General features: G+C 37.0%; 1 protein-coding gene across 2 annotated transcripts in view; it reads left to right on the forward strand.

The window, feature by feature from the left end:
• The window catches only part of tmcc3 (transmembrane and coiled-coil domain family 3), a 68,184-nt gene that overhangs the window by 7,802 nt on the left and 44,440 nt on the right, over positions 1-15,942 (forward strand). Inside the window, exon 1 of one of the 2 annotated variants that reach the window (XM_022215325.2) lies at positions 15,153-15,451. The exons of the other annotated variant lie outside the window; for it this stretch is intronic. Within the exon in view, the coding sequence (XP_022071017.1) occupies positions 15,449-15,451 (3 nt within the window). The 5' untranslated portion in view covers positions 15,153-15,448. Of the gene's footprint in view, positions 1-15,152; positions 15,452-15,942 lie in introns of those variants that run through there. 2 annotated transcript variants of the gene reach the window in all.

Genomic DNA, 15,942 nt, shown 5'->3' on the forward strand with positions numbered 1-15,942 from the left:
CCTCCTCAGCAGGTCTAGATGACTTTCAACAAGACGTTTATTTGTTTAATCTGCACAAGAATTTAAGTGTAAAAATGGCCCAGTTTTGTCATTAGGCTATGCTAGGCTAACGGCTAACGGTTCATTTTCTGATCTCTCTGTCAGCTAAAACATAAGCAGGCACATAATTAGAATGGATGACGTTTATAAATGTTCTGTTGATCGACGGCCTGATTATTCAGCTCGGACTTTTTAATTGATCAATTACAGAAATGACTGTTAACCCTGTAAGAACCAAATATTAAAAAAATAGCAGAGAAATAAATAAACAAAAATGATTTGAACACCTAAATATAGAAAAAACAGCAAAATATACAATAAAACAAAAAAAACATATAAAAATAATAATATATTAACTCAAATGTAAAAGAAAATGAGCAAAAAAGGAAATATATATAAAGCAAATATAGAAAAAATAGCAAAAAAGAATACAACTAAAAACTAATCATAATCATATATAAACCCAAATAAAGAAGAAAATGTTTATATATATATATATATATATATATATATATATATATATATATATAGATATCTGAAACAAATCTTGGAAAAAATTGCAAAAAATAAACTAAAAAAAATAAAATTATTTGAAAACCTTAATATAGAAAAAAGCAACAAATAAAATAAAACAATTTAAATAATAATATATAAACTCAAATATAGTAGAAAATGAGAAAAAATAGAAAAAACAAATATATATACATATATGAAACAAATACAGAAAAAATGGCTAAAAGTAAATATAATGAACAAAAAATATTTTAAAACCTAAATATAGAAAAAATAGGAAAGAAATAAAATAAAACTGAACAATATAAATAATAACTCAAATATAGAAGAAAATGAACATAAAAGCACAAAAAGAAGTAAATATATACATATATATGAAACAAATACAAAATAGCCAAAAAATAAATAAAATGAACAAAAATTATTTGAAAACCTAAATATAGAAAAAATAGGAAAAAAATAAAATAAAACTAAGCAGTACGGGTTCCTTACAGCGTCTGGAGACAGTTTGACCTGTAATTGGCGCTATATAAATAAAACTAAACAACTGAATGACATAATAATCATATAAGAGTATGAGAATGTTTGTGCTTCATCTGTGTGATATTTTCCCAGAACAGTGACGGTGTCGCTCCGTCTAAATGTCTCCTTTTATCCCTCTCTGACCTCTAGCTTTCATGTCACACCTCAGAGTGTTTCTGTTCCTCTCTCTCTCTCTCTCTACGCCTACATGCCACAGCTGGTGTCATTTATTCTCGAAAAAAACATTAATTCTGCAGACAGACCTGAAACCACTCAGGAGAAGACAAAGGGGCTGAAATGTCACAAGCTGCCGGTGTGTGTGTGTGTGTGGGGGGGGGGGCGGTGGCGGGATGAAAGCGTGGCTGCTGCCTCACCACGCCACCGCCACACGCCTACAAAGCATGACCCCTCAGGTATTCATTTCAAACGGCCTCTGTTAGCCGGGACAGGCCAGGCTGTCACATGCTGACGGTCTGATCAGGTCACACAGCTGTAAATGCTCAGTCCACAGAGAAGCCCACATGTGGTTAGAAAGGGTCACGCGTGTCATATTCAGGCTCACATTTAACATGGATACAGTTATGCAAGTACAGCCAGACAGTAGTTCTTCTTTTTTAACCCTTTGATGCACAACACGGGCCAAAAGTGACTCATATTTCATTGAATATGTGTCACTTATGTACCACTTTATATCTACCGGGCTTTGCAAAAGTTCTGTTCCACTTGTTGAGACATTCATGAAAATGAACACAGATTTTTTTGGTGCAATAAGATAATTTTTCATTTTCCAAATATTTCAATATATGTGTTAATGATAATATTAATCAGAAATGTAGCCACTCGAAAGTTTTATCTTATTGCACCAAAAAATCTTTGTGTTCATTTTCATGAATGTCTCAACAAATGTAACAGAACTTTTGCAAAGCCTGGTATATATATGAAGAGTTTATTTGCAAAAACCGATAACTCCGTTTTGATACATTTTCAGAAAACTTTTTTTCTTTTATTGTTTACTTTAAATAATATTAATCAAACTGGAGTTGAGTGGATTTGACTCAGTAGAAAAATACATGACAAAACAGAGAAAAGATAAATTATTATTGGTGTTATTATTTCAAGTAAACAATAACAAAATAAGTTTTCTGAAAATTTCTAAAATGGAATTATCTGTTTTTGCAAATAAACTCTTCATATATATATGTGTGTGTGTTTTAATAAATTAAAATAAAATAAGTAATTATAAATACATTTTTATATATTTGTGTTTATACATATTTGTGTTTTTTTATTTCATTTTTTTGCTCATTTGTTCCCATTTTTTCTATATTTGGGTTTATATACTATTGTTTATAGTATTGTTTTCTTTGTCTTATTTTTTTTTCTTTCTGTATTTGGGTCTTACAGGGTCAGACTTGTCCGGTGTGACTTTTTCATTCCAGGATGTCCTCTCTCCCTGTGTTGCTATGCCTCTAAGTTTCCATAAAAAACATAAAGAAATGACCACTGTGTACTTATTTGTAGCTGGATAGCAGCTAGTATTACTTTAGTAATACACCATCTCATCATTTTCCTACTAATGTTTATTTAAAGAGCAATTTTCTAAACTTTGTCACAGAAGCGACAAAACAAGCAGAGCATGAAATCAAGGGAAAGAATGGCTTTCATGTACAGCATGAAACAACATATCTCACCAGAAAGAAGCTTTTAAAGAAAAATAATCAAAGCAGATCATTAAAAATAAGTTCAAATCAAGATGAAAGTGTGTTGAAAGCAGACATCTCAAAGGTCAGGACTCAGAAGCTCTGATTTCCTCAGGCAGCTTGTTCCGTAGCTGCAGGCCTCTGATTGCAAATGCTCTTTCAATTAACTCTCTGAGTGCAGATTTGCAGTGTTTTTTTAGACGTACCAGTTGATCGTCCTCCCCCATGTTCACCCGCTGGGTTTTAGGGGATTTATAACCCGGTTAACTTCACCTCCGGGCTACCAAACAGCCCCGTCTCCTTTCTGCCCCTTCAGGAGACCATCTGCTTCATAAGTTGCACATTTCTGCTTCACTGTGTTCGCGTCTTTAACGGCGTCATCGGTGCCGTTCCGTACACAATAAAAGTGCGTCTCAGCTCCAGTCAGCTTAAATTTACCGCCGCCGCTCCCTAAAACCTATCAGCATTCTTCCATTCCCAGCATGCTCATTCAAGTGCCCCGCTGATTTAGTTCCCCCACTAAGCCGGGACAAAAGGACGGCTGGATGGCGGGGAACCTTAGCCCTCCCTGAAGAAACGCTGTTATGGAGGCTGAAAAGAAGGAAGAAGTGGAGGAGGAGGAGGAGGAGGGAAGATTCTTCTGTCTGTTGTTTGAAAGAGAGACAGAGGCCTTTTGTGGTGGAGAGAGGAAAAAGACAGAAATGTGGGAGATCTGTTAGAGCAACAACAGCAGTTTACAGCCTGATTAATAAGAATGTAACTTCTTAAAGTGCATTTCATTCAAGCAATGCAGCTGGAGATAAGACACGATTAAAAATGCATCGAATTAATTAGAGGCTTTGGAGTTAATCAATCACATAGATAGATATTTTATTAATCCTGAGGGAAATTCAAGCCCACATATCAATATTTGACACAATAAGCAAAGTTCTTTAACTCAAATAAATGTTAGTTGATGACTGAATGGATGAATAGACGTCAGCGTCTCTCGTCTGTCTGCTACATTCACACATTACTGCAAACAGTTATCGCGATTATGTTCAACATTTTAAGACTTTTTGTGCACTAGTTTGTGGTGAAATGCTCTCTGCTGCCTTGTAACATCATTAATGTTTTGAACGCACACATTTTACCCCAACCGCAGTCTTTGAAGTAGTTTTTAGTAGTTCTGCTTCTTAAATCTATCCAAACTGTTTTGTGGGGTTTTTTTTATAATATTTTGTCTTTTTTTTGTTGTTTTTTTGGTCTGATTTTTGTCCTTTGTCTCATGTTTTTGTTGTTTTGGTTCCTTCTTTGTCTTGCTCGTATTTTTTGTCTGATTTTCTCATTTTGTGTTTCGCTTTTCATTGTTTTGTCTCTTTTCTGTTTTGTTTCATGTCGTTTGTCTCATTTTTTCTCGTTTTGTTCTCGTTGTTGTCATTTTGTGTCTCATTTTTGTAACATTTTGTCTTGTTTTTGTTGTTTTTTGTCTTACTTTTGTCCTTTGTCTCATGTTTTTTGTCGTTTTGTTCCTCATTTTTATTGTTTTGTTTCATGTCGTTTGTCTCATTTTTTCTCATTGTTGTCATTTTGTGTCTCATTTTTGTAACATTTTGTCTTGTTTTTGTAGTTTTTTGTCTTACTTTTGTTCTTTGTCTTGTGTTTTTTGTCGTTTTGTTTCTCGTTTTTGTTGTTTTGTTTCCTTATTGTCTCGCTTGTATTTTTGTCGTATTTTTCTCATTTTGTGTTTGGCTTTATTCATTGTCTTATGTGTCATTTTGTGGGTTTTTTTGTCTCGTTTTTGCCGTTTGTCCATTTTTTGGCGCTTTCTAACTTTTTTCCCTACTCTTTTTGTCTCTTTGCTTTTTTGTTCCGTGTCGTTTGTCTCATTTTTTTGCCATTTTGTGTCTCATCTTTGTAACACTTTGCCTTGTTTTTTGTCTTTTCTTGTCCGACTGTTGTTGTTTTGATCGTGACTGAATATTTTGAGTGTAGACACTCTGTGATCTGTGAGTTGATAAACTGAGTCATATAACTGCTGAAATTGGATTTATTTTTCTGAACAAACTTCGGGTTGTTCATGATGTTTTGTTCGTTAAATGTGAATATTTGAAGAACATACTTTATTGCACGTAAACAAAGGAAACATTTGGAGTTTTATGGGTTGATATTCTTTAATTTAACCGATCCGGCCCACTTGAGATCAAATTGGGCTGAACTAAAACGAGTTTGACGCCCCTGATTTATGTAGTTTCAACTAGCCTTGCAGACAAATCCATCTTTTTTCACTTCAAGTCCAGGAACATGACACAAGAAACCCTGGAAGTGTTTGCTGAATGTGAAATTTATAAAGGAACGTGAATGGGTGAAAGAAGATGGGTCAGATTAAAGTGAAGAGGTGACAGAGAGGGAGACGTACTGTGAAAGAAAATGTAATTGCTGGCATAAAAAAGTGAGCGGGAGGTTGACAGCTTTCATAAGAAGACGGCGTGCTTTGAGGACATGCAGCACACAAAGATGAAAAGGAGGCTCTGTGAAAGATGGGATGGGTTTGTTTGTTTCGTTTTTTTTCCCAATAGGGGCTCTGTTGGGGTTATGCAATCTAAAAATACACCGTAACTTCCCTGCTCCAATTACTTAGAGCAAAGAAAAAAGCGTCTCCCTGTTCGATTGATTCTGTCTTTTCTCTGCGTGGCACCAGGGATGCACTGCAGAAAATCCAAATCTTACCAAGTCTGTTTGTCTTATTTTTAGTCAAAGTGTCTCATCTCACTTGATTTAAGATAAATTCACTGAATAAGAGACATTTCAGCCACATAGAGGGACTTGTTTTAAGACAACGCATCTAAAATATCTTGTTTAGTCAAACAATCTTGAATTTGTTTATTATTTTTAGTATTTCTTTAGAAGATTTTTGTTCATTTTTTTTAAATATTTACAATTTTTAGATTTTTTTCATTCCTTAAATTTTATTTCTTGCTAAATTTGGAATTTTTTTTGGGAAACTTTTAAGGAATTTTCTTCCTTAAGATTTGGGGAATTTTTGCTGAATTTTTAAATTTGTTTTCAGCAAGGAAACAATATTTTTTGGTCGCGTAAATTAAGACAACAGGAGCATTAAAACATCTAAAATATCTTGTTTAGTCAAACAATCTTGAAATGATCTTGTTTTAACCCTCCTGTCATCCTGCAGGACAAATTGACCCGTTTTAAAGTTTAAAAACGTGGAAAATAATACATATTTTCACAGTGAAAACTGCCACATTTTCAAAATTTTTGGGGAAATTTTTGAAAAACTTTTTGGAGTCACTTTAAATATTTTTAGTATTTCTTTAGAAGATTTTTGTTCATTTTTTGGAAAATATTTACAATTTTTAGATTTTTTTCATTTCTTAAATTTTATTTCTTGCTAAATTTGGGATTTTTTTGGGAAACTTTTAAGGAATTTTCTTCCTTAAGATTTGGGGAATTTTTGATGAATTTTTATTTTTTTTTTCAGCAAGGAAACAATATTTTTTGGTGCGTAAATGAAGACAACAGGAGGATTAAAACATCTAAAATTTAAATTAGGTGGTTACATAAAAGCAAAAGTCTATCTTTGACTGAAAACTACTGTTGTTGTTGTTTTTTTTTTTTAGCATGTCTGGCTTATTTGCAGACACCTAAGCTTGACAGTCCTGGTAAAATAAGTTTTCACAGCTAATTTTAAGATCTCAAGATTCTAAATATCATATCTTATTTCAATGAATCTCACCAAGCCATTTTTCACTTCTTCTATTGGCAGATTTTTTTCACTTATTTCAAGGTTAAAGTTCTTTAAAATAAGTTTTTTTTTCTGGTTTTGAGAGGAGCGTTTTTTCCCAGATGGGTTAGGCTAACAGACGAACACAGTGGGTCTCAGCTTTCTGCCTCATCTGGATGTGTCGACATATTCCCAGCCGACTACAGCAGAAACCCAACACAAAAGTTATGAACACATCAGAGCGACACCGTGGCGGGGATCTCAGCAGGACGTCGGCTGATAGTCGCGGCTGTAAAATATTCAGGATCTTAATGAAATTCTCTCCCCATAATCTTCTTTCTGCTGCTGCGCTGACAGATGTATGCTGCCATTTACATGCCACGACACTCTCACACATTACTTGTCTTTATAGTCGAGAAAATGAGCTCAAGGTTAATTAAATGCGATCCTTTCTGGGTTTAATCCGATATTCATACCATGGTTTGATTTGATGTTCCATAAAAGTGTGTATCTGTGTGTTAGTGATATCTTATGAGGACCAAAGGAAATGAAAAACGCAGACACGTGTCTTTTTACATTGTCTAAACACACACAAAGTTTCTCTTCCTTTGTGACTCGGATTCCCAGAAACGACAGGCCTGCATTGGAGTGAACTACTTCTCAGTATCCCACACGTTTATTGTAAGAACTCAGCAGTGCGGCATGTGAGCCGACATTAGCATTGACGTCAGTTTTGCTGGCAAAGACGTAACGAACATTAACACTAGAGGCGGCTATGCGGGCATCAGGTGACGTTCTGCCTTAGCATTGTCAGTCTAATGTAGGACAGCGTTATTAAAAAACACGAAGCTGCACGCAGTGTCTAGTTCATTTCAAATGACTTTCCACTAGTACTGCTCAATGAAAATTAAAGGTTTTGCTTTTGAACATCACTTTGATACAAAACAAGCAGTTTGAAGACAAAACAAGCAATTTGAAGACACTAAATCAGGCCCAGAGAAAATGTGAGTGGCATTCTTCACTATTTTGTGATATATTCCAGGCATTTTCCAGGCCCTCCAAGCACAAAATGTATTCACTGTACTATTGCTGCCATAATTCTAATAGTCTAGCTTCTCCTGTGTGTTAATTAGATGGAGAGCCAATGCAGTCAAATAAGTTTAGCCTCAAAATACATTCTAGAAGTGACCCCAGACACAAACAACTGATATAGATGTTGCAACAAAACTAACATCTAGAATAGTGGTATTTAAATTAAAATTTAAAATCGGGTATACTGGTAGAGAGGTAGCTGTGATATTAGTTCTGTAATAAGACTAGCTATTAACCTAAGATTGCCTTTTTTTTATCGGCTTTCATCAAATATTGCTGGTTCTGTTTTTATCTTTGCCGCCTCTTGAATGAGCTGTGTTGATGCTAAATGTTCCACTCTGTTCTCTGACTTTGGTTCTGGGCAGGTAGCATACATTACGCCGCTGGAGCCAAGGTTGTCGAGAGAAATCGGAGCAAAAGAAAGCTCCCGAACAGAATACTCTAAACATTCTAGAATCTCACCTTAAAGTTGTGACGAGAGTAATCTAAACCGTCCAAAATCCAAATTGAACCTTCTGAAATGAATTATCCAAACATTCTGGAACTGATCTGGAAAGTTCTGACCCAAGTTATCTTCACATCCTAGAGTTCCATCAGGAAGTCTTAAGCCTCGGTTATCTGAACGTCCTGGAATCCCACTTTTAAAAATTGTTACTCCGGTGATCTAGACATTGAAGAATGAAACCTGAAAGTCCCAACCTGAGAAATATGAACATTCTAGAATCCAACCTCGAAAGCTCTGAAACCAGTGATGTAAAATTCTGGAATTCCGCCTTCCAAAGTTTTGACCTTTGGCGAAATCAGAGCACTCTAGAATCACACCGGAAAGTTCATGCACAAGCAACGTAAACACTCTTGAATCCCACCTTGAAAGTTGTGTCCTGAGCAATCCAAACAATCTAGAACTGCCAAACTGAACCCAGCATTCAAAACAAGAACTCAAAACTAGAATTCCATGTTAGAAGTCCAGAATCCATGGATTCTGACAGAAAGTTGTGACCCAAGGAATTTAACGTTCTAGAACTCCACCTTGAAAATTTCGACCAGAATACTCCAAGCATTCTAGAATCTAACCTGCCAGCTTGGCCTGAACAATCCAAACAATCTAGAATTCCACCTCGAAAAGTCCTGACCTGAGTAATGCCAACATTCTAGAATCCTAGAATCGAAAGTTCTGACACCACTGATGTAAAATTCGAGAATTCCACCTTCCAAAGTTGTGACTGGAGGAGTCTGAATCTTCTAGAATCGAACCAGAAAGTTCATGCACAAGTACTGGAAGCGCTCTAGAATCCCACCTGATGATCCAACTGAGATAAACATTTAAAAACGTGAACGTTGCACCGTCCCGTCTCAGCAACTCGACACCCTACCCAAAGCTGACGTTCCAGAAACCCGTAGGAATGTTCCAGTTGCCCCTCCTGAACATTCCAGAATCGCACCACGATGTTCTGGCACATTCCAGGGCCTCGTTTCACCCAAACAGTTTTGGGACCCACCTACAGTAAATAAGGCAGAGCGGTGCCGGCGTTGCGGACGTCTCTGGAGTGACGGAGGTCAGACTGATGTCATTGCTGAGATGGAGACAGGAAGTGGAGCAGGAAGTCCCTAAAGAACACAAACGTTGCCGAGAACAATGGCGTCTTGTGATTAACGGTGTCAGTCTTATGCATACACGCCAATGCTTCGTTCCTTGACACACACATAAATTTGGCATCATCTATGACTGTAAATTCGGGCTTTTATACCCTGCGCATTAAATATGCTGTAGCTGCTTTGCACAGTAGCGAGATATTGAACTCTATTGGACTTATTAAAAGTCAAGTATGGTGACATTTACGAAGTGAATTGCAGCTGCATGCATGTCAGAGAGCGTGTCTGTGTGTGGTTAATTAGATTTTATTGTCAAAGCAGGCAGACAGTCGTTTTAAAGCGCTGTTCTGTTTCCATTTTACGGCCTCCCAAGTGTCACACAGTGCTGTAATACCCATTAGAGATGCGCTCCTAATGGTATTTATAGGCTAAAGTTGTTTTCCGAGCCCGCCGTCGATGCCCTCTTTGAACCAAATCAATTTGAAAGTGCCTGATTGTGCTTGATTAAATGTCACAATTAACTCACCGCCAGTTATCTCATAAGTATGGATTTTTACCCGTCAATACTGGGGGGGGGGGGATGGAGGGATGGACTGGAAGTGTATTAGGTTATTGAGGTTGATCATAGCAGAGAGATTTGGGATCTGTCCCAGAGCTGTTCAACAACCATTGTTCTAAAGAGGCTCAGGCACGCTCGCTCAGGAATGATATGACTGAATCAGCTTGGATCCGAGTCAGATTTCGATATCGGAGCTGTTGCCTTGCGGCTGAATCACCGGGCCTCAGACCGTCCAACCTGTCAGCGCTCACACTCGTCTCGATGATTAACAGGCAGCTGACTCAGCCTCCGTCCTTCAGGTCCATGTGTGCAGAAGAGGGAAGATGAAGGAGGACAGTGGAGTCAGACCCAGCCAGTGTTCCGGCAGGCCGAGGCAGAGGAGTTACATGGTGATGAATTCTTAATGCGTTCCTGCACCGTGAACCATCAGCAGCCCCGATCATATGACGGGGCCACCAGCCATACTAATTGCTTTCTTTATCAGTCGGGCTAGAGGAGACCTGCTGCGCTTCTAAATCATTCATGAGCCAATCCTCAGAGTTTTGTGGAGCAATTCATCTATGCTTTCACCCGAGATGATAGTGTCTGTAATGTACATCAGCCAGCTAATCATCTAGGTAACCGCTGGTTTGTGGAGCAAACATGCTAAATGAAGGATCAGAGCATCTCTAAGTCAGAAGCTGGGTTTCTATTACAGTTTTTCGCAAAATAAAAGCGATATTTCTAAAATTTCGACACAGTATCTTTGCGCTTTGAACGTGTTTCCATTGAGGGTTGTTCTGGGCAGAAGCATCGTAACTCTTGTAAAATATCATCCCGCGAGATTTCGATGTCGAACCCTTTCTCCCTCATTTCCTCTTCTATCTCCTTCTAACACTCTGCATTCCTCTGCTGTTTGCTGTCTAGTATGGCAGTGATGTTTTTCTCAAGAATAATGGCAAGAAAAGTCTCGGTCTCCTCTTCTGTCCACACGTACCGCGCCATGTTTACTCAGAGAGAACTGGTCATGTGACCAGGTACGTCACGTCCGGTGACGTATAATTGCGGGAAAAGTGTTCCATTGCGCTTTTGCGATATTTTTCAATATAAACGTCTGAAAAACCACCTCATGAGAGCGTAAAAACTTTTTAGCGATATTTTAGTCCTTTTTCGATATTCAGGTGTTTCCATTACCAGTTTTTTATTGCGTTATTCACATTTTGCGCATATCTAAGGGTAATGGAAACGCAGCTAGTGAACAGCCACCGTTTGGTCATCACGGAAAAGAAACACATTCATTTGAAACCTACAAATCGCTTAAGAACACCTCCTAGATGCTTTATAATTTAGCTACAAATGATTGTTTCTTACTCTACATTTTTCTGAAAGTTCTAGCTCAGGATTGTCAAACTCATCATAGTTCAGGTTCCACATTCAGATCAATTCAATCTCCAGTGAGCAGTAAAATCACAGCATCATAGCCCATAAATAACCACAACCACCAGTGTTTCCTTTGTTTTAGTGGAAAAAAGTACATTCTGAAAATGTTCACATTGAATTAAACGTCTTTTTGCAAAACATTATAAACAAATAGAAATTTGTTAAGAAAAATTAATTCAGTTTCGGCAACATTCAGCAACTTCCAGATCAGAGTGTCTACAAAACTACACAACTTTTAGTCACAGCTATCTGGAACTGAATGATGTAGTGTTTACTTTTTGATCAAAATAACAAAAATCAGGAAAAAAAACAAGACAAACTATTACAAAAACGAGACACAAAAAGACAAAAAATGAGACAAACAGCAAAACAAAACAAAAAAGATACAAAACATGAGACAAAAAAGTTACAAAGCGACAAAAAAATTGCACAAATGACACAAACAAGACAAAAAATGACAAAAGCGAGAAACAAAAGCAACAAAATGTAGACAAACAACACAAGCGAGACAAAAAGGAAACAACAAAAACGAAAATCAAAGCAACAAAAACAAGACAAAATGTTACAAAACTAAGATGCAAAATGACAAAAACGAGACACAAAGTGACAAAAAAAGAGTCAACAACACAAAACAAAACAAAAATGAGGCCAAAAATTAGACAAAAGAGTTACAAAGCGACAAAAAAATGGACAAACAAACAAAATGAGACAAAAAAATTGCACAAATATCACAAGCAAGACCAAAAATGACAAAAGTGAGAAATAAAGCAGCAAAAAAAGTAGACTAACAACAAACACAAGACAAACTGTTACAAAAACGAGACACAAAATGTCAAAGATGCGACAAACGACTCAAAACAAGAAAGAGACGAAAAAAAATAGAAAAAAAAGTTACAAAGTGACAAAAAATTAGACAACACAAATGAGACAAAAAACAGCAAAAATGATACAGAAAGCAGTGGATAAAGTGAAACGCAAAATGACAAAAATAAGACAAAAAAAGCAAGCGAGACAAAAAGGAAACACAAAATGACAAAAAAGACAAAAAACAGCACAAAATATTACAAAACTGATACGAAAAACGAGACATAAAATGATATGCAAGAAACAAAATGACAAAAAATGAGTCAAACAACAGAAATCAGACAAAAAAATGACAAAAACAGACAAAATATTACAAAAATGAGACGCAAAACGACAACAGAACAATCCAGTATTTTACTTTCTGACCAAAACAACTTGTCATGGTCTAGAAATTATTTTAAATTTAGAATTTTACTAATTTACAATCTGCAGTTAATGTCTTCTCTGTAATTTTTACACTTTGACTGGACCCTCTGGAGGACCACTTTTGGCCCTCGGGCCTCATGTTTGACACCCCTGGTTTCGCTGCTAGCTTCTTTTCAATAAACATTTTCATCCAAATACATGGTAGCCATAAAAAAATGTGATTTTTTTTTTTTAACTAACAGCATATAAAGTAGTCCATCTTAACGAGCTACAGCACTAAGATGCTCCTTTATAATATAATCCAGTTATAAAATGATGCTCTGTTATAATATAACACTCTGAAAGGGAACAGAATGAATGTGGAAGTAGACTCTTATTGAATGTGAGAGACGTCTTTGATAGTTGTGCTCTCACAGACTCTGGATTCTTCTGAGGGAGGAGGTGTAGATGTCATTTTACGTCTTTCTAGCAAAGTTATTCAACCTTTTCATGTAAAAAACAACACATTATTTTTCATAGTGGAGGGTTTTTCATGCCTTTGAACGTGTTAGAGGGGGAATACATTATTAATGCTGGATTTCCACTTGCAAAGGAGCGATTTCACTCCGCCGCACAACATCTGGGTTCACCTGGAAAATCGAATGCAATCCAATGCAACGGCTCTGCCTTTAGCTCTACCTTTACGGAGATAAAAGTGTTCAGTGTGAATTCCAGCTGTCCGTTCCTGTGCAGCTTCAACCCCAGTGATAAACACACGCCTCTTTGACAATGACAGTAAAAAGCTGAACAAATAATCACCTTAAATGTATGAAAACATGTTGTACTTTGCTCTTTAAGTCTTTGTTTTCTGGCTGTGCAAAGCTAGAAAGCTGCTTTTGCATTTCCAGCTGACGGAGGAAGGTTTCTGCCAGCTCACCTAAAAACTGATTTACGAGCATATTTGTGGCTCACGCATTTTTTAAAGCAATCCCAGTCCAATAAAGCACGCTATGAAGCGTTCTTGCGTCACACAAACACACGGGGATGTGACTTGTTTTGATTATGTGTGCAGCTTAAATCATCTCGGTCGTGGTAATCTGAGCTTCAGTGGAAGGCAGCTGGACTCCTCTTTCTGGTTCTTGAAGGTGTTTCGCTTCTTTTTAGCTTTCAAATCCCCCTCCAGGCATCGATGATTTAAACCCTACATCTCATCTCTGCACATCAAAGCTACATATTACAGTTTGTTCCCACCTCATGGAAAATACCGTTCTTTTTAGATTCTTCATTGTAAAAGCTAATATGTTCCGGTGTGCGCCCTCTGTCAAAAGTTTTGAGACGCGTTCTAATTTATTTGAATGAGAAAGTGTCTCAAAACTTTTGACAGGGGCTGTGTCTTTTCTGCACTTGTTGAACAAAGCTACATGAGTTGGCTAAACTTTATTTGCATAATAATAGACATTTAGATTTTTTTTTACATTTTTGTGGGGGGAAAATTCAATTCCCTTTACCTCGGGGGTGTCAAACATGAGGCCCTCCAGAGAGTCTAATGTATTTTTGTCTCATTTTTGTTATTTTGTTTTTTGTCATTTTTGCTCCCATTTGTGTCATTCATTTGTGTCGTTTTTGCCGTTTGTCCATTTTTTTGGTCGCTTTGTAACTTTTTGTCTCATTTTTGTATGGTTTTTGTTTTGTTTCGTCCCGTCTGTCTCATTTTTGTTGTTTTGCATCTCAGCTTTGTAGTATTTTGTCTCGTTTATGTAATTTTTTTGTCTTTTTTGTCTTACTTTTTCATTTGTCTCATATTTTTGTCATTTTATTTCTTGTTTTTGTCGTTTTGTGTTTCCTTTTTGTCTTGCTTATATTTTGCATCTCATTTCTCATTTCTCGCTTTTGTCATTTTTGGTCTCATTTGCGTCGTTTGTCTGTCCATTTTTTTCATTTTGTAACTTTTTTGTCTCTTTTTTTGTTTTGTTTTGTGTCATTTGTCTCATTCTGTGTCTCGTTTTTGTCATTTGCATCTTTTTTGTTGTTTTGTGTCTCAGTTTTGTCATATTTTGTCTTGTTTTTGTTATTTTTTGTCTTTTTTTCATCTTACTTTTGTTGTTTGTCTCACGTTTCTATCGTTTTGTATTTCCTTTTTGTCTTGCTTGTATTTTTTGTCTCATTTTGTTGTTTGTCTATGTTTTTGTTGCTTTGTAACTTTTTTGTCTAATATTTTGTTTGGTTTTATTTTATTTTGTGTTGTTTGTCTCATTTTTTTTGTCATTTTACATCTCAGTTTTGTATTATTTTGTCTTGTTTTTGTTGTCTTTTTTGTTCAGTTTCAGGTAGCTGTGACTAAATGTTGTGTTTCTTTGTAAACACTCTGATCTGGAAGTTGTAATGTGGAAATGATAAACTGAGGCTGAAGGTTGATGAAACTGAATTTATTTCTTTTCAGAAATTCCAGGTTGTTCATAATGTTTTGTAAGTATATAATCCCTTAAATGTGAACATTTTCAGATTGTACTTTTCTGTCCTAGAACAAAGGAGAAATGTGGAGTTGTGGTTATTTATTTATAGGTAATAATGCTGTGATTTTTTTTGAGATGAAACTGTATGAATGTGGAGCCTGAACTAAAATGATTTTGACCTCCCTGCTTTACCTGGACACTTGGGTAAAGAGTGAAACAGCTGGTGGACCTGAGAGCTCCGCATGCTGTCGTTATGAATTAATTACCGTGGGTGTATTTGATATGCGCCGCAGCCCCTCCCTCTGTGCGAAGCGGTGGGCGGGGCGTGAGACACCCACATTGTGCTTTCCCCCGGCTGGCGGGGTTTAGGAGGATTACCGCTGCGGGGCTGGCTGGTGGAGAGGAACCGTAGCCGTGGCAGCCGTGGGTCGGGTGTCCACAGCAGCGGGGCAGCGGCAGCGAGCGGCTCTCCGTGATGGAACGCGTTCCACGGAGGACGTCCACGGTCGGTTTGGCTCCGCGGGACGAGCAGGCGGGAGGTCCGGTTTGAGTCGGCAGATTATGTCCGGAGCTGGTCGAGCTGCTGCGGAGAAAAGTTCATCACAAGTGGGGATATAGTTCCAGTAAAATGGTAAATATACACTTTAACTTCACCTGAATAACTCAGTGTTATTTAGCTTCCGGTGTTCAAATCCAACGCTTCTCCGGTTTCTGCTCATTATTTGGACGTCGTGTTTTCTGTTTTTTTTTAGCCACGTCAGAGTATTATTAACATCCATGTACAGTTTAACCAACATATTATTTATTCTGCAGTAGGCTCATCTGTGATTTAGCTAACCGTTGTCGCTTTTGTTGTGTTTTTTTTAAATATAAGTGTAGTTTGTGTAACATTTAACAGCTGTCCACCAGTCCAGACACGTCTAGTTTTGTTGTGTGGGTGTTCCCACTGTCAGACTTCACTTAGAACACCTTAAAGCATCCTTTGCTTGTTGGAAAATGCGCATAAACAAGATAATTATAATCCTCATGAATGTTTGGAAGCCTTCCTTTGACCCTCCTGTTGTCTTCATGTATGGTCACCAAAAAATATTGTTTCCTTGTCTAAAAAAATTCCTCAAATTT

Source organism: Acanthochromis polyacanthus, chromosome 1 (genome assembly GCF_021347895.1).
Source record: "Acanthochromis polyacanthus isolate Apoly-LR-REF ecotype Palm Island chromosome 1, KAUST_Apoly_ChrSc, whole genome shotgun sequence".
Lineage (NCBI taxonomy): Eukaryota > Metazoa > Chordata > Actinopteri > Pomacentridae > Acanthochromis > Acanthochromis polyacanthus.